This window comes from Poecilia formosa, unplaced genomic scaffold, assembly GCF_000485575.1.
Source record: "Poecilia formosa unplaced genomic scaffold, Poecilia_formosa-5.1.2 Scaffold54, whole genome shotgun sequence".
NCBI lineage: Eukaryota > Metazoa > Chordata > Actinopteri > Cyprinodontiformes > Poeciliidae > Poecilia > Poecilia formosa.
Window position 1 is genome coordinate 2,287,496 of NW_006799993.1, and position 26,668 is coordinate 2,314,163.

General features: G+C 37.4%; 1 protein-coding gene across 1 annotated transcript in view; it reads right to left on the reverse strand.

Moving 5' to 3' along the window:
* Positions 1-1,097: 1,097 nt before the first annotated feature.
* The window catches only part of gabrr2a (gamma-aminobutyric acid type A receptor subunit rho2a), a 39,975-nt gene continuing 14,404 nt past the window's right edge, over positions 1,098-26,668 (reverse strand). The window contains exons 3-9 of the mRNA XM_007553114.2: positions 22,935-23,002; positions 22,265-22,488; positions 14,061-14,143; positions 6,136-6,276; positions 4,533-4,685; positions 4,197-4,405; positions 1,098-3,171 (exon numbers count right to left, since the gene is read on the reverse strand). Coding sequence (XP_007553176.1) covers positions 2,836-3,171; positions 4,197-4,405; positions 4,533-4,685; positions 6,136-6,276; positions 14,061-14,143; positions 22,265-22,488; positions 22,935-23,002 — 1,214 coding nt within the window. The 3' untranslated portion in view covers positions 1,098-2,835. The remainder of the gene's footprint in view (positions 3,172-4,196; positions 4,406-4,532; positions 4,686-6,135; positions 6,277-14,060; positions 14,144-22,264; positions 22,489-22,934; positions 23,003-26,668) is intronic.

Consider the following 26,668-nt stretch of genomic DNA (forward strand, 5'->3'; position numbering starts at 1 on the left):
TGCTGTAAAATGAGCAAATAATTAAAAAGTGTTATGTGTAATTAAAAAAATCATTCTAAACAAAAAGATTTAATTAAAAATATTTTTCTGGTTAATGTCTGCTGTTTGGTCACTGAAATAATTTAGATTAGTTTCTGAATTACTACCATTTTACCACCTAGTAAATTGTTTTTGAGCTGCACTAGCCAACTGTTGTCAACCAGAATCTGAAAGCATGATCCTTCAATAATTAACCAGCAATGATTGCAGTCCATGCAGTTGTGCAATTTGTTATGCAGATAGTTTGAAGTGATCAGGCTCATTTGATAAGATGAGCTAAGATAAGAGATAAGATTAGAAATACCTTTTGAAAGTAACAACCTTAAACCAGGTGTAAAACATTTTCCTTTAATCTCAAATTTCTCTGTTAAAAATGACTTTTAATGGTGTGACAGTTTTCATTAATGTGGAAAACCATCACAATTAAGAGAATAAAGTATCTACATAATGTGGTTTAATGAGTGATATGAGATACTTTAACAAAATAACTTTTCAGTAAAATATGCAGTTAGCCAGCTAGCTAACTATCCATCCATCCATTTTCTGAACACCCTTGTCCCTCAGTGGGGTCGGGAGGGGTGCTAGCTAACTAATGTGGTGAAAAAACAAAGTGCTGTGCTGCAAATGGCCTGAAAATATTTAGCAGATTTGGTTCCAGTAACTAAGATATTGTAAATTAACAGAGGGGGAAAATGTGAAACTTTTTGCCAAGTTTCGTGTCCGATTTTGTCTTACATAAAGCAAACAACATTTCAGAAAACAACTGTACTTTTCCTTGAGGAAAATGTCCATCAGTTCTTGGATTATACAGCACAACTATCGTATTTTGTCCATCCTAATAACTCACCATCTAGGATTGTCGTCAGCTATTTTTGCAAAACAGCTTTTTGTATTTCTTAAGTTTTTTTTCTTGTATTAAAATTACTTTGCAGATTAGACCTGATTCACCTTACAGGTCTGATGTCTGACAGAGTTTGATGAAATGACTTTATCTGGTTTCTCTGTGGAAACAGATTCAGACTAAGTTGTTAGAGGAAGAGTGAGAGCAGTGAAGTCGGTTCAAATCCGTCCGAATCAGAGGCAGAGTCAGTTTATTACAGTTATATTTAATACATCTTAACCAACACAGAAACATTCTTTATGTCAGATTTAACCAGCAGAAACATTTCACCAACAAACTCAAACACACAGCTGAGCATCAAACCAAAACTCTTCATCACCTGGAGATCTAAGTCTCTGTAACAGGATTGGATCTCAGGAAACAGTTTCCTCTGACACATCGACATCTCAGCGATTCAAAAACATTTCATCATCTGTGGTGACGATAAACGATAAACATTCATGTTTTAAAGCTCCCCAATTGATCGACTGCGATGTTTGGTGGAAAAGCAGCAAGACACTCCTGCCAGCTGACAGATGTGAAGCTGCAGACAGATGTGCAGCCTCTGCAGTCAGGTGTGACATTGTAGTCAGAGACACCAGATGTGCAGACTCTGCATCCCGATGTCCAGATGTGCAGCTAGATGTAGAGCTGCGGAAAAGTGTGCGTCCACTGCAGAGAGGCGTGGCGTGGAGAGACGTAGCCAGATGTGTAGTCAAAGTAAAATCTGACACTGCTACAACCTTTACAGACAGATGTTGATTGATGTGAAGCTGCAGAAACAGGTACAGAGTCAGACAGATGCATACAGATGTGTCGTCTGCTCTCTGCAGTTCATCCAACGTTGTTTTTTCTTCTCATAAAGAAGCAGTTTGTACTCTTTAAATGAGCCGCCATCAGTCATTCCTGATCAAATATAAGCTTTAAAAACACTCACTTTGTTTCAACAGTTCTGTAATCTACGCAAAGACAAACTTTATTTTATAATACACTGAGGTTTAGTGGAATAAATTAGTCCAGTAAATAAACACAGTAAGTGTTTGATCAGATCTGACAGACGTCTCAGCCGTCAGGTCTGTGATCTGATCTGTGTTCAGGCTCCATGGAGGCTCAAACGACGATCGACTCGCCTTATAAAACACAGAATTAAGATCTTACAGGAGCAGCAAAAGTCATAATTGCTTCAAATCTTTGCAATCTATGAAATCATTTACCCAGAAATCAATTAAATTTATGACTGTTTATTTCTCCTCAGCTCTGAAAGTCTCCCATTCCTTAATGACGTGTGAAAAACTCTTCAGGGTTATGATTTCAGCTGTGTTTGTTTTTCTGTTAAATATCTTCTGTAATAAACACCATCGTCTGTGGAGGACTAATGAAATAAAACATCCCCATCCTCTCCGTCAGTAATAACTCACGTTACCGTGACAACCTCCGCCAGGTGCTCCGTACCTGCTGCCGTCTTTCACATCTGAGACTTTAAAATTTCCTGAGGTTGAGCTCAACATGTTCATGCAACTCAAAAGTTGAATTCTACAAAAGCCAATAAACCAAATCTGAGCGTTTTTACATTCAGCTGGATGAAAACTTGGAATTTGAACAAAACCAGTTAATTTTCAAACCTGAGATGTTGTTCTTTTTTCCTGTAAATTTTCTCTTCAGTTGCAGATTTTCGTTGTCCTGAACCCAAACATTCATAACTGATAACGTCCGACACAGTTTGTGTGTTCCCTTCCTTTTACTGTACAATATTTATGAACATTCAAGCTGCTGTTGGAAAGAAATTAAACCCAGAAGCAGAACTCTGGAGATGTTTCAGTACCTCAGGTTCTGCTGTTCTCCCTGTTCTTCCTATGTAAGATCCCAACATTAACTCTTCATCTCCTTCAGGTTCATCACTGATCCCCGGCTGTCAATCAGCAGTAAACCGACCAGTAGATGAGGTTGAAGAAGATGTACGATCCGGGGAAAATCATCCGGGAGTATTTATCGATGGCGTGCGTGTTCTGGATGATGTTGAGGGCGCGCAGGCTCTTCCTCTTCTTGATGCCGGCGGACTCGGTGCTCATGGACAGGTGCACCACCATGTGCTCTGACTTCTCCGGGACTTTCTGCTTCTCCTCGGGTTCGTCCTCGGGAACCATCGGCTCCTCGGTGTAGCCGGCCAGGCTGTTGGTGTCCGCCTCGCTGTAGGTGCCGTCCAGCATGGTCATGGTTCGTGTTTGGGAGATGCTGCAGGTGCAGGGCAGGGACTGGGAGGGGAAACAATCACAAATCATGAAGACGACTGTCAACAAAATCTACCAAACATGGATACACATTAAAACTGCAGAATTTTGATTTATTGTTGTCAGACAGTTTTCAGTTATTGAAAAAAAAAAACAATAAAACTAATAGTAGGACCGGAATTGTTATTTTTGTTATTTTATCCACTGTTTGTGTCACGAGAAAATAAATAAATGTCAGTAAATTCAACAATATACAGTTACTGTGTGCAGCCTAGTGACATAAATCAAAGTTTTTTAGTGTAAATGGGAATGTTTTTCAAGAACAATATTTGTTGTAGCAATATAAATGCTTTGCCATGCAGTAGCAGCCATATAGTTGCCTATTTTAATCTTTATTATTATCACAAAAGTAGCATAAAATATTGCAATAAAATTCCAAGTCCATACAGAGCAAGTACAAACCCATCTGTTCAGAAATGCTTTAGAATAATAATAAATAAAACAATGATATTTGATGTTTATGATGTTTATGACAATGTTTGTTCAGTTGTTTACTATATGGCGTTTTCTTTATAACTTCGTAATTTTCTGTTTTTTCTATGTAAAGCACCTTGAATCGTCGTCCTGCTGAAATGCGCTATACAAATAAACTTGACTGATTGCTAAACTTTACCCGAAGCTTGAATGTAGGTAAATTGACCTTGAAGAAGAAAGAACTGATTAGGAATAAAATATTACTGCAAAAACACAACATTTCATAAAGTATTTTTAATCTAGTTTCTAGTGCAAATATCTTAAAATATTTGAAATAAGACAAAACTTACTTACTACTAACCTTTCAATGAGATTTAGGAGATTATTTTAAACCCTTTAATACCTACATTTCAATTCTCAGGTAGGATATTTTTGCTCTTTTTAATTGTACAAAGTTCTCTAAATGTCCTGTGAGTAAATATTTTCCCCCACTTCTCCATAACAACTGGAATTTTCAATATCTAGTAAGTGCCATCTATTAAAAGAGCGCCTCTCAGGTTACAGGTGTAACTCACCTGAGAGCGCGCCCTCTCCCTCATCTTGCGCTCGCGGCGGTCCTGGACGGTGGACAGGTAGTTCACAGCCGCGTACTCCAACACAGAGAGGAACACGAAGACGAAGCTGACCCACAGGTAGATGTCCACGGCTTTAATGTAGGACACGCGCGGCATGGAGGCGTTGACCCCGGTGATGATGGTGGACATGGTCAGCACCGTGGTGATACCTGCACACACACACACACACCCTCTCAGTCTGACCACCAAACCACAGCTGCGTCTTCCAAAACATGACAAAATTCCCCAAGAAACTCTTCAAACAGTCGGCGTCTCGGTTCTGTCAGGTGTTTTTACCTAACGAGACTCGGGCCGGCACAGCCCGTCTGTCGATCCAGAACGAGACCCAGGACAGCATCACCATCAGCGTGGCGGGGAAATATGTCTGGAGGAGGAAGAAGAAGATGTGGCGCCGCAGCGTGAAGTTGATGTAGAGCCGGTTGTACCAGCCTGCAGACACACAGCGAGGGGTCACAGGTCAGACCGGACCATTTGTTCCCTGTTTTCACACCTGTGTTAACAACACACCGAGCTTGTTTTCAAAGATGTCAAAAGCTTTACTTTAAGATGAAGAAGTTTTATCATCAGCGTGACACAAAATGATCAAATATTCATCACAACCTCTCAGAACCTGTCTGCCCTGATCTTCGTCTCCGACTGAAGAACTTTCTGTGTTTGTCAGATGAACGCCGCTGTCTCGGTTTATGTTGTTCAGATGTGATTTGAGACGTGTTTCATTTCCTGTTGCAATGGTGCCTGAATCAGACCATCAGACGGTCCATCAGACGGTCAATTAAAGGGTGACCTATTTTGCTTCCTTGAACAGGACTGTCCACAACCTGTTCACTACATTTATTGCAAAAAACATTAATAGTTATTGAAATTTTAGCCTGCTCAGTTCTGCCTATTTTGAGGGTCTTCTGACTCTTTAAACCCAAATAAGCTGCTGCTGGCCACGCCCTCCAAACTCAACATTTACACTCCCATAAAAAGGCTGCAAACAGATGCACAATTATACATCCCTACATCTTTGAAAAGTAGAAGTGGAGCCTCCTGCACAACCAACAAGAATTCAGAAAGTGGTTTCTGGATGGCAAGTCAATAAAAAAAACTAGTTGTCTTTTCCAGCAGCCATTGTTCCGCAGTAAAAAAGCAGTAGACCAAACGTGCTGGAGCTCAACTTTGTTGAATGTGACTAAACATTTATATCTCATTTTTCAGACACCAAAAAACACTAACTTACTGCCAAAAAAAAGATCTGGGTGTAGAAGTAGCTCAGACCAACAAGGAAGGTGCAAAAAGTGAATTTAATCGAGATTTTATCCGCTTTGTTCTTAAACCGCAGTTTTTTTATTCTGCAGGTTGGGTAGAGGAATGTTTTCTCCTGGGAATAAAACATGATTATTCAACTGCAACAAACATTTTCATTCATATTTCTCTTATCTGCTTTACAGTCTGAACTGCAGATCCTGCTCTGTTGTGGGTTTTTGTCAGACTGGAATGAAAAAAAAAGCAGACAGGTGAAGCTAAAACAACAACTTTAATAAATAAAGAGGCTGTTGGGCAGAAAACCAAACAGAAATTTTAAACTAAGACTCGGGAGTAAGGTGTAATGCTGCAAACAGCATGATCCAACAGGGGGAAAAACAAGAATTAACAGAACAACAGCGCTCAGGTCCAACAGGAAGGAAAACCAGAACAGAAAAGGCAACATTTCTGCTAAGAAATATTCTCTGAACTAGATTTTTATAGTTCAGCCCCTTTCACAGCAGGCAGTAAAAAATTATTACCTCCGGCTGTTCTAGTTTCAGGATTAAACATGTAGGCAGAATGTGATAAAAGTCATTTTCATCTGATTCCTCAAAGGACCGGGTTGCCGTGGCGATAATTAGATCCGTACCCGTGCTGCTGTAGAAGGCCAAACGGGACGTGGTGTGAAACTTCTGGATGAGGAACTGGGACAGCGAGATCCTGTCGTCGGTGCTCAGAGACTCATCGCCGCTCTTCCAGTACAGCATCAGGTCCTCGTCCGTGTACGCGTCTGGAAAACATCACAAAAAAAAAAAATTATCGCGTCAGGCAGCGTTAATCTGCAGGAGTAAAACAATGGAGCAATGATTTATGACTTTTTATTCCTGAAGCATGGTGAGTTTTCTTTGCTAACAAGAGCTGCTACATGTTCTTTGGATAAACTGTGTATTCACTGCAAAAACACAAAATTTTACCAAGTATGTTTGGTCGAGTTTCTAGTACTAATATCTTATTGCTCTTGAAATAAGACAAACCAACTCAAATGTAACTTTTCAGCAAGATACAGGAGCTTGTTTTAAGTAAATAATTGATGAAAAAGTACTTTTTCTATTGCCAGATAAATTAACTTATAACATCACAAAAAAATCTTGCTACAAGTTAAATAATTTGCCAATGGAACTAGTAATTTTTTATCAATAATTTACGTAAAATAAGCCTCTATATCTTGCCGAAAAGTTACTTGTAAGATTGTTTTGTTATTTCAAAATTATTAAGATATCTGAACCAGAAACTAGACTGAAATACTTGGTAAGATTTTGTGTTTTTGCAGTGGCTTTCCTCCTGAAATGTCATCTCCACTTTGGTTTCGGGATGATTTTGCTCCGTGGTTCTGGCCTGAACCCACTGAGACGTCGTTTTACGTCAGATTCACAAAGCAAACAGCACTAATTACATGCTGGTGCAAACATGTCAGATCATGTCAGCAAATTATGAATAATTCACACTTGCTTTGCATCAGAATTCAGTTTTCTTCCATTAAAGACAAGAGCAGGACTTTCCGTCACAAACACGGCTGATAAAGTCTCGTTATAACTCTCAAACAAATCTGAAGCTCAGTTCAGTTTTTAGACTTTATTGTCCATGAAGGATAATTTGCTGAACAGGTAAAACACAAAATAATAAACACAAAACAACCTCGTTAATTAAAAAATCTTTCATAACAAAAAGAAGTGGAGTCATTAGAGTCCTAACACAGTGAAATTTAAAAAGTCAAGATAAAAAGCATCAGATTCTGCTTTTCTACATAATTTATACAGCATGCTGGTCAGGGCTACCCATGTCTATTCCTCGAGAGCTACTGTTCTGCAACTTTTATATGCTTTGCTTCTCCAACATGCCTTGATCAAATGAATATTTATTGGAAAAAAACTGTTTCTTGGTTTCTCTCGTGGACAAAATAATGTCCGGTGCTCGCTCTTCCCCTGCAGGGAGCTTTAGGTCTTCTCTCACCTTCACTGTTTCTAAGACTGGCTGGACTACAAAGCAGCCATATTATTTTCATAATTAGCTTGATTTCAGTGCTGGAAGTGAAGCAGAGTCTGCTTGACTCCTCCAAAACATTTGAATTCTGAATTTATAAAAAGGCCCCATGAAAGACCCTAACAGGCAGGTCAAGCATGAATTTTCATCTGTTTGTCTGTGAAATATTGTCAAAGACCAAAATCATTTGCATCAAATAGATTGAAGATTAAAATATTTGCTGAAAGTTGGTGGTTAAACGCGGTTGCAGAGGAGGCTTTACAAAAAACAGGTTAGAGATCAGAAGGTGAGTTCATCCGCTGTTTCTCAAACCTTTTTTCTAGTCTTAATCATTTTCTAAATTGTGTTGATTTGTGGGTAAGATGGACGCACTTCCAGCTAATATTAACCTTATTTTCTTTCAAGTTACTACATTATATTTGGATACACTATGAGTAATGCTTATTTGAAGTGATTTTTATCTCCAGATGACTCAGTTAAGGGTCTGCATCACCTTTGCAATCAGCAGCAGAACGTTTGGTTTTAGAATTGTTGCTCTGAATCATATTCCTCTGGTCTGTTGTTTGTCAGCCCAGAATCCTCTGGTTAATAAAATATATGAAAAATAATGTTTTAGTGTTTTATTATGTTATTTCCTTATGGTTACATCAACACACCTGCTGTGTTTGTGGCTGAAATGTGACCTGATGCAAAAATAGATGTAAACTGCTTCCTTCTACTAGTGTTTGAGTTTGCATGCATTTAATGCAACCGGTGTTCCTGAATCCAGTGTAGAAATTAAGCAGATGGGAAAGCAACTGATAAAATAGAGGAGATTGTACTGCTCTGGATATTTTCCATCCCTCAGGTTTTGATTAAAACGGATCCTTATGCATCTTCTCATGCTTTTATCAGTTGCCTCTTGCAGATCTGGTTAAACAGGGAGAAACTGAGCGAGTTTAAGTGTTTTAGGACTGAAAACCGCAAAAACCCAGAGATTAAAGGAGCTAATGAAGCTGGTTGTGAATCATCTGCCACCTGCTGAGCCTGATGTAACTTCAGCCGTCCGATGTTGAATGTCTCTGATGGTTCAAACTGTGCCTACCATGACGTGGAGACATGAGAGGAGCTCCGTGTGGTCAGATCCTCACAGTTCAGACTCTTAGAGACCCACTGAGATGTTAGGAAGAGCTTCAGTCTTGAGCGGCGCAGCCTGCAGGCCTGTGCATGCTGCAGGTCCAGCAGAGGGGAGCTGATGGGTCTCCAGCAGCTCACCACAGCGACAGTGATGTTCTCTGAAGCTTGTTTGTTAGTAATAAACATGCTCCTGCAGCCATCTTCTTCTTCTCTGCTCTGGAACTCATTAGGAGTGTGAGAGTGTGCCTCCTGCTGTGAGCTGCTTTGAACTCCAGCTGCTGCAGACGCTCTGCGAATTTGGGCTTTTATCTCTGTTTCTGCTAATTTTACAGCTTTCCAACTTCTGTTGATGTTTTGAAGCTGCAAAGAGTTTAGACGGGGGGAGGGGAGAACATGGGTGGGGTGGAGGGATCCTCGGTGAAACGGGCCCTAGTGGCTGCTGGGAAAGCATTTGATGTCTCAGAAATAAAGACATGAAACTCAGAAAGTTTGTGCCTCATGTTTGGTTTTCATGTGTGAAGGTACCAAGCACCTTCCATCTTCTGGTAGCCTGCATCAGTCTAACTGCTGGAAATAAAACAGCGACAGACGAAGATGGGGATTTTTACCTCATACTAGCTCATTTAAAGTTCTTTAAATTCACCATTTCAGATCAGAGGACATGAAAAGCTGCAAATCCACTTCGGTTTGACTTTGCAACACCACAGATCTGCCCTGATGGGGGATCAGAGGTTCCTCTTTGATTTTAGTTTCATGATGACAAAACTGAGTTAATGCACAAAACTGAAATGTGCAAACATTATTTCCCCAGATACATTTCAAGTTCAAAAGCATGTAAAAATGTATAGCTAAGATTAAAGGGAAAATTTTAGATGTAATCCAATGTATCCATTCCTGCTCTTGTCAGTCTTGTGAAATGTTCAGTGAAGTATATTTTTATCAACTAAGAGTTATGAAACCAAAACAAAACAATAAGTGGTTTATGTTTTTACCATCTGTGCATGGGTGAAAACTTGCTAGGCAATTAAATTTAACTGTCTTTCTGCAATTGCAACCTTAACTCTTGACTATGAGAGCCTTTTCATGTTATATATTTTAAATAAAACAAGTTGGTAACACTTTATTTGAAGGGGTGTGCATAAGACTGACATGACACTGTCATAAACATGACATAACACCTGTCATGAACAAAAAGAAGTCTTTATGAATGCTTATGACAGTTGTCATGAAGTGTCATTCGGTAAATAATGACACTTTTAATGCAAAGTTGCTCTAAAAGGTGAAATGAAAGTCCTTTAAAAATGGCAACTTTGCATTAAATTATCATAATTTACAAAATCATGCAAAGTCGGCACTTTTAATGGACTTTTAATGCAACTTTAAGAGCAACTTTGCATTAAAAGGGTCATTATTTATGTAATTATTTACCGAATGACACTTTATGACAACTATCATAAACATTCATAAAGACTTCTTTATGTTCATGACAGAAGTTATGTCATGTTTATGACAGTGTCATGCCAGTCTTATGCACACCCCTTCAAATAAAGTGTTACCAACAAGTTTAAAGTCACAAAAAAATAAAGTGCAATTCTTCAGCTTCAGTAATAATATTATTATACCCAATAATATCTATTTATTGTTGTTTCCCTTTGGTCATTTCTCCTTTATGGCTTTAATATATACATTCATATTTTAAAAAATCAGATATTTTAATTTATAATGATGTGATATTAGTTGCCTGACTGCTAAGGCTGTTGTCCCAAATGTGATTTCATCCCCAATCGAACCGAGTTTACCAGATACCATGTGAAAAGACTCTTAAATAATAAAGAAAATAAACTAAACTTAAAGTCCAATTACACACTATGACATCAACAACCTCCAAATATCTGAAGGAAGGTACAATAAAAAGTAACCAGCAGAGAGAAATGACACTATCTTCAAAAAGCTGTCTACATTTATGAAAATTAGTTTCTGCTGGAAAATTGTTTAGCTGCGAGTTTCTTCTGCTAAAAGGAACCGGTTGGCACATTGTTGCTCCAGGGAAGGAATTACTGCAACGTCAGTGACTTGTTGTAATTAGTTAAGCTTCTTTAGATACGTTGGTGTTGAGCCATTTCAGCTGAGTAATTGTTTACTAATGTTTCCTTAAAGCTGCTCCACAACCAGTCAGTCACTTCCCTTTTTTCCTCTGTAATCATTCTTCAAAGTATTTACTTTCTCTCTGTCTTTCCTTCTTGTCAAATATTCGTTCTTGTGATTTTCTAAGTTGAATTTGTCTTTTTCTTTGTTTTCTGCTTTAAATCTGTTCTTATGATTTCTTGCCTCCTTGCCTGTCAGACAGACATGCAGAACAAAAATGTTTTTGTGTTGGTTTGCATTAAAGCTGTGTCTCAGGATTTGTTTTCCTCTGAGAAAAAAGTTACCCTGTCACAAATTATTGTTTTTACTTTTTTTTAAATCATTAAACTCATTTTAATATCAGACAAGTAAAACCTGATTAAATGCAAAAGGTGATGTTATAAATGATCATTTAATTTACTATAAGGTTAAAAAAAGGAAACGGATCAGAAGAAATTATGCTCCGATTGGGAAATCAATAATTGACTGTTAATAATAAGTTCACTGCAAAAACAAAAAATCTTACCAAGTATTTTTGGTCTAATTTCTAGTGTAAACATCTTATTACTCTTGAAATAACTCAAAAGTAACTTTTGGGCAAGATAAAGAAGCTTGTTTTAAGTAAACAATTAATATTGATGAAAAAAAAAGTACTTCTTCTATTTCCAGATAAATTAACTTAGAACAAATTAAATAATTTGCCAATGGAGCTAGTAATTTTTAAAATCAATTTTAAGGAATGATTTACTTAAAATGAGCCTCTATCTCTTGTTGAAAAGTTAGTTGTAAGTTAGTTTTGTCTTATTTCAAAGTGCACTAAGATATTTGCACTAGAAACTAGAACTAAAATACTTGGTAAGGTTTTGTGTTTGATCAGTTTAACGAGTCAAACTGAAATTTGATTACTGCAAGATTAATAGAATTGGTAAATCACTTTACAGATATCTCAAAAAGTAATGCATCCTGCCCCAATCTAAAGAAATGTAAGTAAAAATCAATTAACTGTCTGGATGAGTTATTTTTTTTATTTAACCTTCATTTTACCAGGATTAAAAAATACAAAATACTAAGTTAATTAATTTTAGATTCCCGAGAAGCAAACTGAGAAATGTTCTCTAAAAATGTATCAAGAAGGAAACCCAGAAGGTTCGACTCTAGTCCTACAGTTTTTATCCCTGAGACTGACCATCAAAAAAATTACAAAAAAACATATCTAAAAAATTTCCACACTAAATTTTCTGGCATCCAGCAAACAGAGAAAATTTTGGTAACTCCAACGAAGCTAAAATAAGAAAAGTTTGGTCTGATTTAACTTCAGAATGTGAGAAAAACATGCGTATGTCTGTGCCAGCTCTTGTTAACTGAGCTGTTTGCACAACCATAATAAGGTGAGGGGGCAGTTACTTCTATTTTTTACTTAAGGTAGGACTGGTTTAACAAATAAAATCTGCTGAAAAAATGAATTTGCTCAGATTCTGTTAGTCTGATTGAGAAGCAAAAACCGTAAATCTGTAAATATTATTCCACGTTACTGAAGGCGTTCACCTCTGGAGTGCGATGAGGGTGAAAGGTGCACAGCTTCAGTGAACAAAGCTGTTGACTCACACAGCATTGCTGAATTGTGCAATGACAATGTTTTGGCACATTTTCCTGACATTCTGAAACGCAGGCAGAAATGTCTATAAACAGATTTCCTCCTAATTGGAAGCCTGCAGACAGTAACGCGGGTTCATCCGGCTCTTCTGTACGCCGTGATGAGAGCGATGCCGGTTCTGCTGCTGAAACTTGTGGGTGTTGGGTGATGGGCCCAGATCAAAATCCCCTTATGCTGGAGGAAACCCGGCGATGGATCCCTGAAGTCATAATCAGCGACGTTCCGAGAGGAAGGTACCCGAGATTTGAAAAGCGGCCAGGCAGCACGAAATATTAAACGGCGGACGGATGAAATTCAGCCAGGTTAAAACAATAAAACATTCATGAACATGAGGCATGCAGGGATTTGTTAATGCAGGAGCACCGGTTGTATTTTTGTTGGCTTTCACATTTTATTCAAAGCAAAAATGTTATTTAAGTATGTAAACCTCAATTTAACAGTTTTGGACTTTTAACTCACTATGACCAAAGTTTCAAAGTTTTTGCTTATTTTAATTGTACACAGTTCTTTAAATGTCCTGTGAGAAAATATATATTTCCAATTTATCCATAAAAACTGGAACTTTCAATATCTAGCAAGTTACTTTCACAATTTATCATCTATTAAAAGAGTATCCTTTAGATTAATTTCACTCCCTGTTAAGACATTGGTGAAATTACCATAATAACTAAATATCTGTTGGAAAGCACAACATCTCCCCTTTTCAGAAACCGTTGGAATTTTCCAGATGGCGCAAAGTGTAGCAGAGTTACGGCACTGCAAATTTGGCTGGATTACTGGCGTTCCATTCAGTCTGAAAGGCTTAAATTCCTGTAATATTAGCTTATTTTCTGCCCCATTAGCACACCTGCAGCACACTGGAAATCTTGAGCTTGAAGGACAGTAAGCGCTATGCGGAAGAGTGTGTGAGCAGCGCACACACAAGCATGATTGACAGCACTAAAGCTTTCCTCCTGGCTCTGATTGGTTGTTTTTGACTGAGAACTGTAATTCTGCAGACACAGCGAGGAAACAGAGGAACTCGATCTTTTCATAAACTTCCTGTTTGATATTCTAACAATTTTAACAAACATGTAAAAATAGTTTTTTTCTAAAAGCTGCCAGCTGCACTTTTAAAGTAACACTTTATAAATTACACTTCCTCTTGTGCGTTGAATTGAAAATAGTTTCTCTTTTCACAAACAAACGTCCTCCAACTCTCTGTCATCTCAATCATTTCAGCTACAAGTGCTTATTATCTTTATCATTTATTGCTTTAATAAATTAGTCAATAAAAAATGCTTCAAGCAGTGATATTATTCAAAAACAAGCCTCTATTGTGCCAAAAGTGACTGATTTTGATTGCTGTGAATGATTTGTGGGTGAGTGGGTTGGAATAAGTGCTGTTAATTTCTGTTGTTTTTAACGAAGAAAACTGCTCTGAAATGCAAATTGAAACAAATTAAATAATATTCAAAGGTTCCACTTTTTTCACCTTTTTATCAGAAGACCTTGTTGCTTTGGCTCCACGTCAAGTTTAGCAGAAAAGCACTTAAATGCGTTGTTGATTTTGAAATGAAGGCCATTTTTCTCTGGCTGTGTTCTGATAATTACAGTCATGTTTCATCTTCAGAGTGACAGAACCGAACCCGTTTACTCACAGCTCTCCAGCTCCAGCGAGCAGGTCTGAGAGTCCAGAGGAAACCGACTGAAGTCCATATTGCAGGCTGCCGTCACCGTCACTCTGCAACAGACACAAACAGCAGCAGAAACTCAGCCAAAATCACCAAGAAACTTTATATGCAGAAGGTAACGTCAGAATATACAAAAACAATTATATTTCTTGACCTCCCAGAATATTTTGTCAAGTCATAACCACAAATTTCACTCACAATACTACTACATTACGGTATTTTTATTGTCAATAATTGTAGTTGATTTTTCTTTTAATGCTCAAAGAGACATGAACATTTAGTAAATTTTCTATTTGACCACTTGAGTTGCACATTCTTCTGTACTGGAGTGTTTTTTTTATATATATATATAATTACAACTTTATAACATTTTATATTTTATTCTGTTTTTAGATTTTATTTTATATTTTATATTTTTGTGAGCCTATTTGCTGTTATTACCTGTCACTTTGCTGCTGTTGCACAAAAATTTCCCCATTGTGGGACAACAAAGGACATTTCTATTATGTTCCTTTATAGTTTATTATGATTACAAAATATTTTTTGGAAGTTGTCTGTTTGTTAAACTGAATTAGGACTATTTTGCACCGGTGTATCAAAACAAAGGCATCCATTTTTCTCAATCAGGTCTTTTTTGTAAAGCAGCTCAAACTCAGATGGAGAGTCTCTGTAAACAATAAATTTCAAGTCTTGCCACAGATTTTCAATTACATTTTGGTCAGATGTGTTTCTGGCTGATGCTGTTTGTTCAGTAATGTTCTGGAAATAATCTCTGAGGCCTTGCTATTGAATATTTAGAGGTATCAAAATAAAGGGGACAGTATAAAGATGCACAGAAACATCTATTATTTTGTTTTTTTTATGTTGAAAACTACATATAACTTACAATCTTACACGACTTTCACATAAAATCCCAATAAACTACACTAAAATGAAATGTCAAATGAACCGATGTGAAGCAAAGATACACAAATTTAGTTTTTATTTGTTAATTTGATACTTTTGAAGATCATTTCATGCATTACGCTAATTGTCCCATAGGGGGCGCTTCTCCGCAGTCGATCAAAATGCATCAGTTGCCGCTCAGCTGGAAACACGTTTAGTTAATAAAAGTCTCAGCAGCAACATTCAAGCAGAGTAAGAGTTATCGGACCCCCGGATGGAGTCCTGCTGTTCGTTTCTCTGAAGTTAAATCCTGACTAGATTAAATTAATATTCAGCACATTTCCACCGCGGACTGTAAACACACTCGGCTCATCGCTTTGCCACTTATTGATCTTTAACTCATCTGATTTCTGCTGCCTGTCGGGACCCGATGCGCGAAACTGGGACAGATTTCCCGACACGCAGCGGGGCAGCTGGAGGCTCTGAGCGGAACCGGAGCAGCGGGGGAACCGAGCCTGAAGCGTCATCAGAGCTTCCCCTTCACACCTCGCAGTTTTCCCCAGACGTCTGTCAAATTTCTCCCTCGTTCTTCACAGGTCGATAACCTGTGGATGCGTTCCCATAGCAACCGTTACGATGGCAACTGCGATGCTGAATGCCGGCACTTTTCTCCTGCCGGTCCGCAGGGCGCAGCGTTATTGTTAGTTATTGTGTTTGGAAACTTCTGCAGGTTTAATGCGCTCGGTAAATTGTTAAAGTGGATCTGTGCAGCAGAAAAATGCAGGAGGGCCGTCAACAGAACAACTCCAAACTGTAAACAACAGAAGATTGTTGTTTTCTTGAATCTAAAAGAAAAAAGAAAATAAAACTGCAAGAGTATAAAAACAACTGATTATGGGGTGCGAGTTTGAAAAGTTACACATTAAAACATAACATAATTACTTAGATTAGAGAAAAAAATGTGTACGTTTGCCAAAGGCATTATTCGAACATTTATAAAAGTCAAAGTTCCAAAGGTAAGATAAAGTAATTAAGATAAGGTTATTTATATAGCACATTTTCAGCAACAAATCTATTCAAAGTGCAAACTAAATATAGCTTTTAAATGAAATATTTAGTTAGAGAGCTAAATATTTTGTTTGGAAAATATTTACTTTGGAAATAAATATTTTGTTTGAAAATGAAATATTCAGTATAGACTTAAACATTTAGCTCAGAGCTAAATATTTAGTTTACAAGCTAAACATTTGCAAACTAAAACTAAACACTAGTTTGTAAACTATATATTTAGTTTGCAAACTAAAGATTTAGTTAAAAAGTAAATATTTAGTTAAAAAAACTAAATATTTAGCTGAAAACTAAATATTTACCCTGTAAATATATGCAAACTAAAGTTAAATACTAGTTTGTAAACTAGATATTTAGTTTGCATATTTAGTTTGCAAGTTAAACATTTAGTTAGACAGTAAATATTTATATTCCAAAGTAAACATGTCACTTGCTAGCTTATTTAGATTGCCAGCTAACTAGTTAATTTGAAAGTTAAACATTTAGCTTGCAAACTAAATATTTAGCTAGTGAATTAAAGAATTAGCTTGGAACTCTGACATTTATAAATGTATGGATAACATGGTGAAAACATGACTGAAATATTTATTTAGCCTGTTTTTATGATGGGCTAAATACAGCAAAATATTAATGTTAGTTTACAAGTTACATTGTGCAATTTAAGTATTACAAACCTAAAATAAACTTGATACATTTTGTTTAGTTAATCTAAATAGCAAAGACATTTTGACATCATAAGATATTTGGTTAAGACTTTTCATGGTAAACAAAATTCTTAAATTAATCTTAAGAGTCTTTCTCATATTTATTTTTTCTGCCTTAACAAAAACAAAAGCTTGTATTTCTTAGCCTTTTAAAGAAACATGGTGTTGTCAGAACACATTTTATTTTTCACCAGTGAAATCAGTTGTATAAATGTTCAAATGTTTTCTTCGGTTTGCAGGTTTGCTTGAGCAGAAATGGAGGAACATCTTTGCAATCAAGAATCCTCAACATTTTACATAAATAACTTTTTATGGACTCGACTTAAACTGATCAACTTGAACGAGGTTACGTTCCCCTGAAATCTTTTATTAAACATGGTGATTTGTGCTGGAGTGGACGGATCTGGGAAGAGTTTGTGTCTGGAATCCTGTGATTTCATTTGTGAAGTGCAGCTTCACGTTTCATTTCTGGACCTTTTTCTCTGAGGATCCTCTGCCTGAGAAGACGGTTCCTCCTGCAGGGCTGCCTCAAGACGTTTCTGCACACTAATTACCTCAGGTTTTCTGAATCATTCTTACTTTAAAACTGCAGACACTCAAATATGTCCTTTATCGCTATTTCACACAGAAATATTTCTCAGTGCTCATCCATATCTCCGAAAGCCTAAACCTTTGTAGACCTTTCGTTTTATGTTTAGTCCTAACTTCCTGTGGCGAAACTACCACTCGGTTTCACCTCCGCTCTATAAACCTGACTTTCTCTTTTCTCTTTCTTTATGTTAGAGAACATGGGTGAAGAAACAGAATCATAAAGTGAGCAGACAGGGAGGAAGCTGAGGAGAAGCTTATAGCAGTTTTAGGTTAAAAAGAAATTTTCCAATCTTTGAACATCAGAGTTCAATCCAACACATGAAAATAGAAACAAATTATGGCAGATAAATTAAAAACTTAAAGGCTTTAGTCAGAGAAGCAGCCAAGAGGCCCATGAATATAAGCTATTTTTAAATTATTTTAAAAATAGCTTATATTTTAAATATAGATGTATTAACAAAAGCGGAATTTTTACAATTTTTTTTATTATTTTCCTGCAATATTTCCATTGAATTTCTACAAAGAATTACATTAAAAGAACGAATGATATTCTTATAGATCTGTTGTTCTTGTTATAGGTTGGAATCTATGTGTTTTTATTTATTTTTTACACCATTTATATCCTGCAAAAAATAAATAAACACATAGATAAACAGCCATCCTTTTTTTGCAAAATATTATGTTCATGTTTATTTTAAATCCTAAAAACAGTGCTAAAATGGTGGGTCTTTAAAAATTGCAACTTTCCTGAATTAGATATTTGCCTACATTTATAAGATGTTAAAAAAACAGTCATATGACAGTTGTGACCCTAAAAAAGTTTTTTTGTTTATTTGCCTGACCTGAGGACAAAATGGCTCTTTGGATTGTAAAGGTTTCCAACTCATGGCCTAGACAAAGTCCATACATAAAACAGAATCTGTTCCTTCCAAACTATCTGAATATTTTTTTAAAGAACAGAAAATTTCAGACAATTATGTGCTAAATTTGTAGACTCAGACCAGAATCCCAGCAGCTGTAGCAAAAGGCGTCGCTACAAAGTATTAACTTATGGGGGATTGATACAAACATGCCACACTTTTCAGTTTTTGTGTTTAAAAAAAAAAAAAAAAGTTAACCCATGCATCCCATTCACAAATGCACAACTTTGTGTTTGTCTGTCACATTAATAAAAATACAGGTTGTGGCTGAAAGATGAACAAACCTGGAATGGTTCCAGGGTATTAATATTTTTGCAGTTTTCTAGTTTTTCTGTAATCTAATAAAACTTCAACAAGGCAGCTTGGAAATGTTTTACTTGTGTTCAGAAAAGCCTTTCAAGGTACTCAATGTTAACACAGAAAGCTTTGAGCATCTATTCACACAAAATTGATTCTGTTCAGAATCACTCACATCAAATGTTGGATCAACAAATAGTTTCTTTTTTACTTCTTTGCCTTGTTGTATAAGCTAAGCTGCCACTAAAGGCTTTCAACGTTTATGAGCAAATCACTCATTCGAGTCCAGAGGGAAACATTTCTAACTCTACATCATCTTCACCCACCAGCCAAATCTTCAGCTACAAACTTTTGCTTCATAACTTCCTTCATTCTTTGTGGCAAAGATTCAATGAGATGTCTGACACCAGCCTCGGAGGTTTCAGTTCATGCCAACACAGAAACAGTGGCTGCAGATTTGTTGGCTGTACATCCATCATGGGGAGCTGCTGTTCCATCCCAAAGGTTTCCTGTTGGATTTATATCTGGTGACGGTGGAGGTCTAACTAGGCAGGTCGGCTGTTTCTGAAACACTCTACAGTTTCTACAGCAGCTCAACAATTAAAGGTTTCTATGTCCAACTTTAGCAAGTCATCTTTTAATGTTTTGAGTCGCTTCCATGTGATTGACTTATTTACAATTTCTGTTAAAGTAATTTTAATATTTAAAATTTACATTTTATATGTTTTTATTATTTCCGTTTGGGTGTCAACTGCTTCTAAAAATAGTCTAAGTGCTTAAAAAAAACACCCAGACGTTTTTTTGTTTACAAATTAATGATTTTTGGTGTCTGGAAAATAAACCATATTTAAAACCTTCAAAGTGTAATGCCGTTACCTAGCAACCCAGCACATTTGGTGAGCTCGTTTTACCACTGTACAATGGCTGCTGGAAAAAACAAGTGTTTTGTTGCTGACTTACAGTCCAGAAACCACTTGTTGCATTCTTGTAGGTTGTGCACGAGGCTCTACTTCTGCTTTTCAAACATGTACAATTGTATAATTGCACATGTCTTTGCAGCCATTTTCACATGCGATTGTAAACACTCAGTTGTGGACGTGGCCAGCAGCAGCTTATATGGATTTAAAGTGACAGAGCCCTAAAACATCTATAAGCAGAACTGATCAGACTAAAATATTATCTTGAATTTGTGCAAAAAATGAAATGAACACATTTTATATAACCCACAGACCTATCCTAACCTCTTCAAGGAGGCATAATAGGCTGTCTTTAAACATTTCAACAGGCGTTCATGATAAAGTGGAATAAATATAAGCATAATTTTCTCCAGCCTTTAAATTAACGAGTTTAACAAAAACCTAAAAACAAAGATTAAGCAAACAGTTCCCCTCCTCCACTCAGAGGATTGTTTTCTTTGTCTAATAAAACCATTCACCCATCAGAAACAACCTCTCTAATGATTTTCACAGTATATGTCTAATAATATAAGTTACCAGACATATTCTGTGCACTGCTGGAGCGAGTTAATGTTAAAGCTTGTTAAAACCTGATAGGAGAAACTGAAGCCATAACTCCGAACACGTCTGAGCCGCGACGTGACTCGCCTCCTCGTCTGCAGATGTTTCATGTTGCTGAAATATTAAACAGAAGCTTTGTTTGCTGCAGACGTTCAGAGGGAACAAGTAAACTTTTCAGGGTTGCAGCTCGTTTATAACACTTTCTAAACTACAGAAATACAACCTGTTTTGTTGTGACATCTGCCGCATTATTTCATTCATTAAAATCTGAATATTAATCTGCAGTCCTGGTTCATGTCGCACTAAAAACACCCACAGCTGCTCTGAGATCCAAAGAGGAAGCAGATGTTAGTTACAGCAAGTTATCAAATTAAAGTGAAATCTTCTGCTCGCCATGAACTCTGAGAAATGTTAGTTTGCTTCTGCAACAAGTTCCCAGAGAGTAAGTGGGTTTTAATCATGTAGCACTGCTTTGTTTCGCTCCCATCTGCCGATTATTTCATGATTTTTTTTTTTAGAAAGTTGAGAATGAGAAACAGCTCATGCACAAACATCTTCTGATAACAGCTCAAGATGAGACCCAGAACATCTCAAATGTGATTAAATAAGAAGCTGGAAAGTCTTGCTGAACATCAACAGCTTAGCTTGATTTTACCTTCTTTTAAAAAAACATGAAATCTGAATGTTAGATGAGTAAAATCTTCACTCTTTTCAGCGGTCTCTGTGGTTTCAACCCGTCTACATCAGATGAAAAATATCATCCAGCCAAAACATGTTCAGTCTCTTGGAGAAATACAGCAAATTTTCTGCAGGAAAATTTTAAAGATTTATTTTCATTCTGGCAGCATGCCTTGCTTACGTGGTGGATGGAGTGAGAGTGCACATGAAAAGCTCAGAAATAAGGAGGAAAAAACATTTCCAGTGCAGACTAAAAGCAAAGAAGAATCACGAAAGCTCTAAGATTGGAAAAAGTTTCTTAATTTCCTGCAATCTCAGAAAATTAGCCTCATTTTGATGGGTCCTGTGAGTCATGAAGGCGTATTGAGGTTGTAGATCCAACCAGCCATATGTTACTGACGTTTGGTGCAGGAAACCTTAAATCTGGACCAAAAATCAAAATCAACAACAGAAGAGTCTAGAAATGTTATCTGAAACCAAAGCAAATACATTTAAAGTAATAAATATAGCATATTTATGCTAGAAATGTTATGACAATTAAAACAAGTCTCTTCCACTGTTACTTTATGAACCAGAAGTTTATGTACCACTCATTTAAAACACTCAAACTACAAAACACTACATATAGCTTTGACAAACTGCAAGAAGAAATCAAATATGCAAAGAAGAAATTGTATGCAGAAAATGAGATTACAGATGTGAAGAAGTCTGTTAAATGGCTAAATGATATAAAAAGAAACTTTCAAGAATCTGGTAATGAACAAAGGAAACTGTTAGCTTTTTACCACAAAAGAAGCTCAAACAAACCAAAAACCAAAAGAAAAATAAATACTGAACTAAGAGAAATACATTTTAGTATGAGGAACAAAACAAAGATAAATAAGAGATGAAACATAAAGGAAAGGCAACACCTAAACAACAATAAACAGACAAATTAACCAAATATGGTCAAACTAGAAGAATGTAAACAACCCACTAGAAACTGATCAAACGCAAACAAAAACCAAAAACTCAGGGAAAGGGACAACTGAACAGGTTTTAAATGATTTTTTTTCCATTGTGATGTTTCTCAGACTTTCGTGGAAATATGTGTCCATGCCCAGGTTTTTTATTTCTGCAGGCAAATTGAAACATTTATATTTACAATAAAGATCTAATAGAAATATCTACCTTACTTTTTTACCTCTGAATGAAGAGGTAATGAAATAAAATAAACTGAAGAATGGACACAAAACAAACATCTTCAGTTTAAATGAAAAATAAATGTTTAAATGCCCCCGGATGAAGGAAACTATTAAAGGAAATGGAGAAACAGTGTTGCGCAGAAATGAACAGGAGCAACTACAGAAGAACTTAACCAAGCAAAGGTAGAAGTTGTTTGTTGTGTGAACATTGTGTCAAATTTGTGTAATCTGATTTACTTTCCAGTTATGAGCAGCTAAACTTTGAGCAAAACTCCTCCACAAATCCACTTTCTGATCTCCAAATTAAAACCCTGAGATGTCACTGACCTTAAGCTGTAGAGGACATGTCCGTCCGGAAACACACGCAGCATAATGTTGTCTGTCGTCGTGTCGTGGATGAAGGACCTCTTGGAGTGGACGAAGAAGACGTCCGGGACCCAGATCTTCTTCACCAAGCGGCCATCGAAGGTCATGCTCTTGTTTGTGCTGCTGGAGAACGACAGGCGCTCGTCCTTCCAGTAGTGTCGGAGGTACAGCGTCATGGTGAAGTCCTGGTGGGACCACAGGGTGGGTTGAAACGTGAGCAACAATGTCCCAGAACTTATTGCGATAAATGATAATATTGTTGTTTTGCGACCATTTTCTAGCAATTTAATATCAATAGTAGCATAATAATGCAAGAACACAGTCTCAGTTATCAATAAACTTTAAATTCTAATGAACATTTAAACAATGGAACTGGAAGACATTTGAAATATACAAAATAAGTAAAGAAAACAACAGAAACAACAAATAAAATGAATCATGAAGATACAAAAGTATTTTTCAAAAAAAGGGATAGTTGAGACCAAAGCACCAGACTGAAGACTTTAATCATTCAGTTTTTGGTAAAAAGAGAAAAACGATAAATCAAGCAAATGAAAATTATTAAGTTTCTTTTCATTTATCATGCGATTAAGTGATTTATTGTATAATATCTAACAAAAACAACTCATACCATGTCAACTTCAGAGATGCTGTCTAAGCTCTCCACCTGAACGTCCACACCGACAGGGATCGCAGGACCTGCAGAGGGCAAAAGGTCACAATGTCAACAATATAAATGAAAAATACTTGAGCTGATGGGATCCAAACCACCAGGATTGGTGCTCCAGATCACACTGGGTTTAGTTGAGTTGGCATCATTTCTGTAAGGCTGAAAGTGATGGTGGAGGCATAGAAACCTCCAGTAGTTCTCAGACACTCTGCATTTTCTGACAATTTAAATTAAACGAACTAAACTTTTTTAGCTTTTGTCGTCAAGTTCTTTGACGCTACGACGAGAGTAGCAGAGCAGAGACAGGTTTTTTGGCGTGAATAGACAGGTTTGTGAAAGGACAGTGAATATTTGAAAGACAGCAGAAGTTTTGAGTTCAAGCATTCAAAGCTTTGAGAACAAAAGACATGAAATCCTGCTTTCAGGGTGAAAATGTGTGCTGTCGAATTACGGCAGAAAAATTCCCCCTTACAAGTCAGAGGTCAAGGTTACATCTAGGCCTCTCATTATAACAGTAAATTGTTCCAGAAGTTCTTGCAATACATGATAATATTGTTGTTTTGAGACCATTTTCAAGTAAAATATGGTAATAATGGCATAAAAATACCAGAACACATCCTCAAGGATCAATAAACCTTAAATTCTGATGAACATTTAAAATTGGAAGTGGAAGACAATTTAAATATCCAAAATAAATAAACAAAACAACGAAAATGTACCAATAAATTTGGCTCTGTGGTGCTGCAACTAAGACCAGGTCTCAGAAAAACACTGAAAGACGACTCCTGTGTTTCTTCCTGTCTAAATCCAACAAGAACAATGTTGTGAGAAGTTGGATGAGAATGTTTTTAGACTACACGGCTGACTGTAGGAGGCGATTACGGTGCTTTTGCCAAGAAGCGGGGTAATCGCCTCCTAAACATTGTCGGACACATTTAAGAGTTGTGATGATCCTCAGACGTCTTATAGTGCCTCTTATAACAGACTCTGCAGTTATAAAACACTGGAGAAATGCAGGGTAATCAGTGCAGACATGCGTTTTAGGTGATTTGTTCTCTTCCTCAAGCTTTCCAGAACATTTATCTAGAAAGCCTCAGAGCATCAGTCACAGCAGGCTTCGGAAATCCTCATGTATCTGAAACAATGGATTACGAAACAAACAATGAGTGTAAAAAGGCCAGCAGTCCTTCAAACAAAAAGAAACATTCAGTCTGATTAGCGCTGAAGTGCTTTCAGAACGCAAATCTTGCTCAGACAGGCTGGATGTGGCGCTACAGCCACTTTCTGGGTCCCAGTCTCATTTTTCTGTCTGCTCTGGAGTTTGCGGGGTGACAGCTGTGGGATGGTGGAACAGATTGGTGCTAATCTGAGCTGTAAACAGAACGAACCGCCTCCAGCTTAAATGTGCAGCCGCTGGGCCTGGCATGCCGCCTGGCAGAGCTGCGATCAGCCACACCGGCTGAAGCTGACAGTCTCTGCAAAGCAGACTGTTTCTGGATGAGAAAGACCCACGACATCCATCACCGAGAAAAACTGTTTCAGCTGCACAAACAGGAGGGGAAAGACAAGGCTGAAGTGTTTTACAGCCACACTGAAGAGCTCCTCTGTCTGCTATTAGCTCGTCCCCTCAAGTCATTACTCTCACTGTTAACCGTTTTAATCTGAACTGGAGTGATCAATGACAGCACGATTGTTTCATTTGATGTTCAGAGTTTGACTCGATAATGTAATTAAATCTTCACAGAGTTCAGGCTGGAGCTGCAGCTGTCTCGCATCATTTCTAAAATGAGCCTCGAACGGCAGATAAAAATAGGAGGGAATTTGTGCATTTCAGTGATGCTTTCATGGCCCTCTAACCTTTTTATGAATACTAAGAGATTAGAAAATGCTCAGTGGCAGCGCTCCCACAGAGAGTGTGACTGATGGCTCCGCTGAGTGTTTCTGAATAAATACTAAAAGCAGGAAAACAGAGAGTCTGTGATAAGGTGGTCGGAGCGTAGAGAATAAACTGTCAGATGATCGGTCTGAGACACAGATCTAGCAAACGCCTCAACTTTTATTACAGAAACGTTGAAATGTTTTTGTTCACAGCACAGCTGCAATGTTTCTGTCCCAATGTTAGCTATTTTTATTGCTTATTGCAGTTAGGAAAGGGATCAAAATGAGGTTTTAAAAGCCAGAGTAGGTTTGATGGAGGTTAGGAAATCTGAAATGGGGTAAATCTGTTGATTTGCCATTGTGATGGTGTGAAATTCTGCCAGCCTGTGAGGACGAGACGGGAATCTAAATGTAGAACCAGGAGAAAGACGCAGGTTCACATGAGGGTGACGTACTGAACAGAAAGTCAGCAAACAAAGTGGGATAAGATGATCAGATGGGCAAAAAATCTAAGGGTGAATTCACACCAACCCTGTTTGGTTCACTTTAATTGGACTCCAGTTTTGTTTAGGGAGGTGTGAATGCGTAACCAAACTCTGATCTGGACCAAAAAAGCAAACTCTGGTCTGCCTAAAAACCTAGGTCTTGGTTTGGTTGAAGTGAACTCTGGTGCAGTTCGAATTCATATGTGAACGCCAAGTAGACACCGCTGCAAACGCAGAAAGATGACTGCAGGGCATTCTGGGTAAATACAACCAAAGCAAACACAGGAGTCTAGCAGTAGCTGGAGAAATGGCTGGAGAATGGAGACAAAAGAGAAATCCTTCAACCACAAAACTCTGACACTACGCCATTTTTGTTTAAATTTTGCAAAGGAGAAAGTTGCAGTCATGTTTTCTTCTGAGGTTTTCTGTCAATAGTTCTTGTCACAGTGCCACCACAGGCAAGGAGGGGAACAGGTTTGGATCACTTGACAGTGCAGTGTGAAACCAATTCAATTAATATTCAAACATACTTTATCAAAGAGAAATTAAATAACCACACAAACTGAAAATGTAACAAATATTGCATTTTTTCCCCCCAATCAAACAGAGTTTACCAAACTATCTCACAGCCGTAACTCGGACGTGGTGAACACGGTTTGCTGACGTTCAAGTTCAGCTTCTAGACATGTAACGCGGCATCATTAGTTTTATCAAACGCTTTGCTCTGAGTATTTTAGAAACTGCTGGTCTTCTGGGATTTTAACAAACAACCGTCTCCCAGGTTCATAGAGAATGATCAAAAACGAGAGAATATCCAGAGAGCCGCAGGTGTGAGGCCAAAAATGTGCTATTGATGTCAGAGGTCAGAGGAGAATTCAGGCAGGCTGGTTCGAATTGATGAAAGAAAAAAAGTAGCTTAGATAACTACTTGTTACAAAAACTGCAGACAGACATGAACACCTGAGGCTACAATTCACAGGCTCTACAAGATTGCAGAATAAGGGGTTGGAAAAATGCTATGTGGTCCAATGGCTCTTGATTTCAACAGCAGCAGCATATGAACGAACGCGTCCATTTTGCCTGCATCAGTAGTTCAGACTGGTGGTGGTAAAATGGTGTAGAGATATATTCTTGTTCAATTGAGCAAAACCTCCCTGAATATTCCTGACTATTTCTGTCTTTATGATCACAGAGTTTTGGTGACTGCTTCCTGCAGGATGTCAGAAAGCTCAAACAATCTCAAACTGGTTTCTTTACTTTGATAATTAGTCACCAAATATAGGACAAATGAGTGTGTTATAAAGGACAAAAAATCTCTGAGGAAGGGCAGCT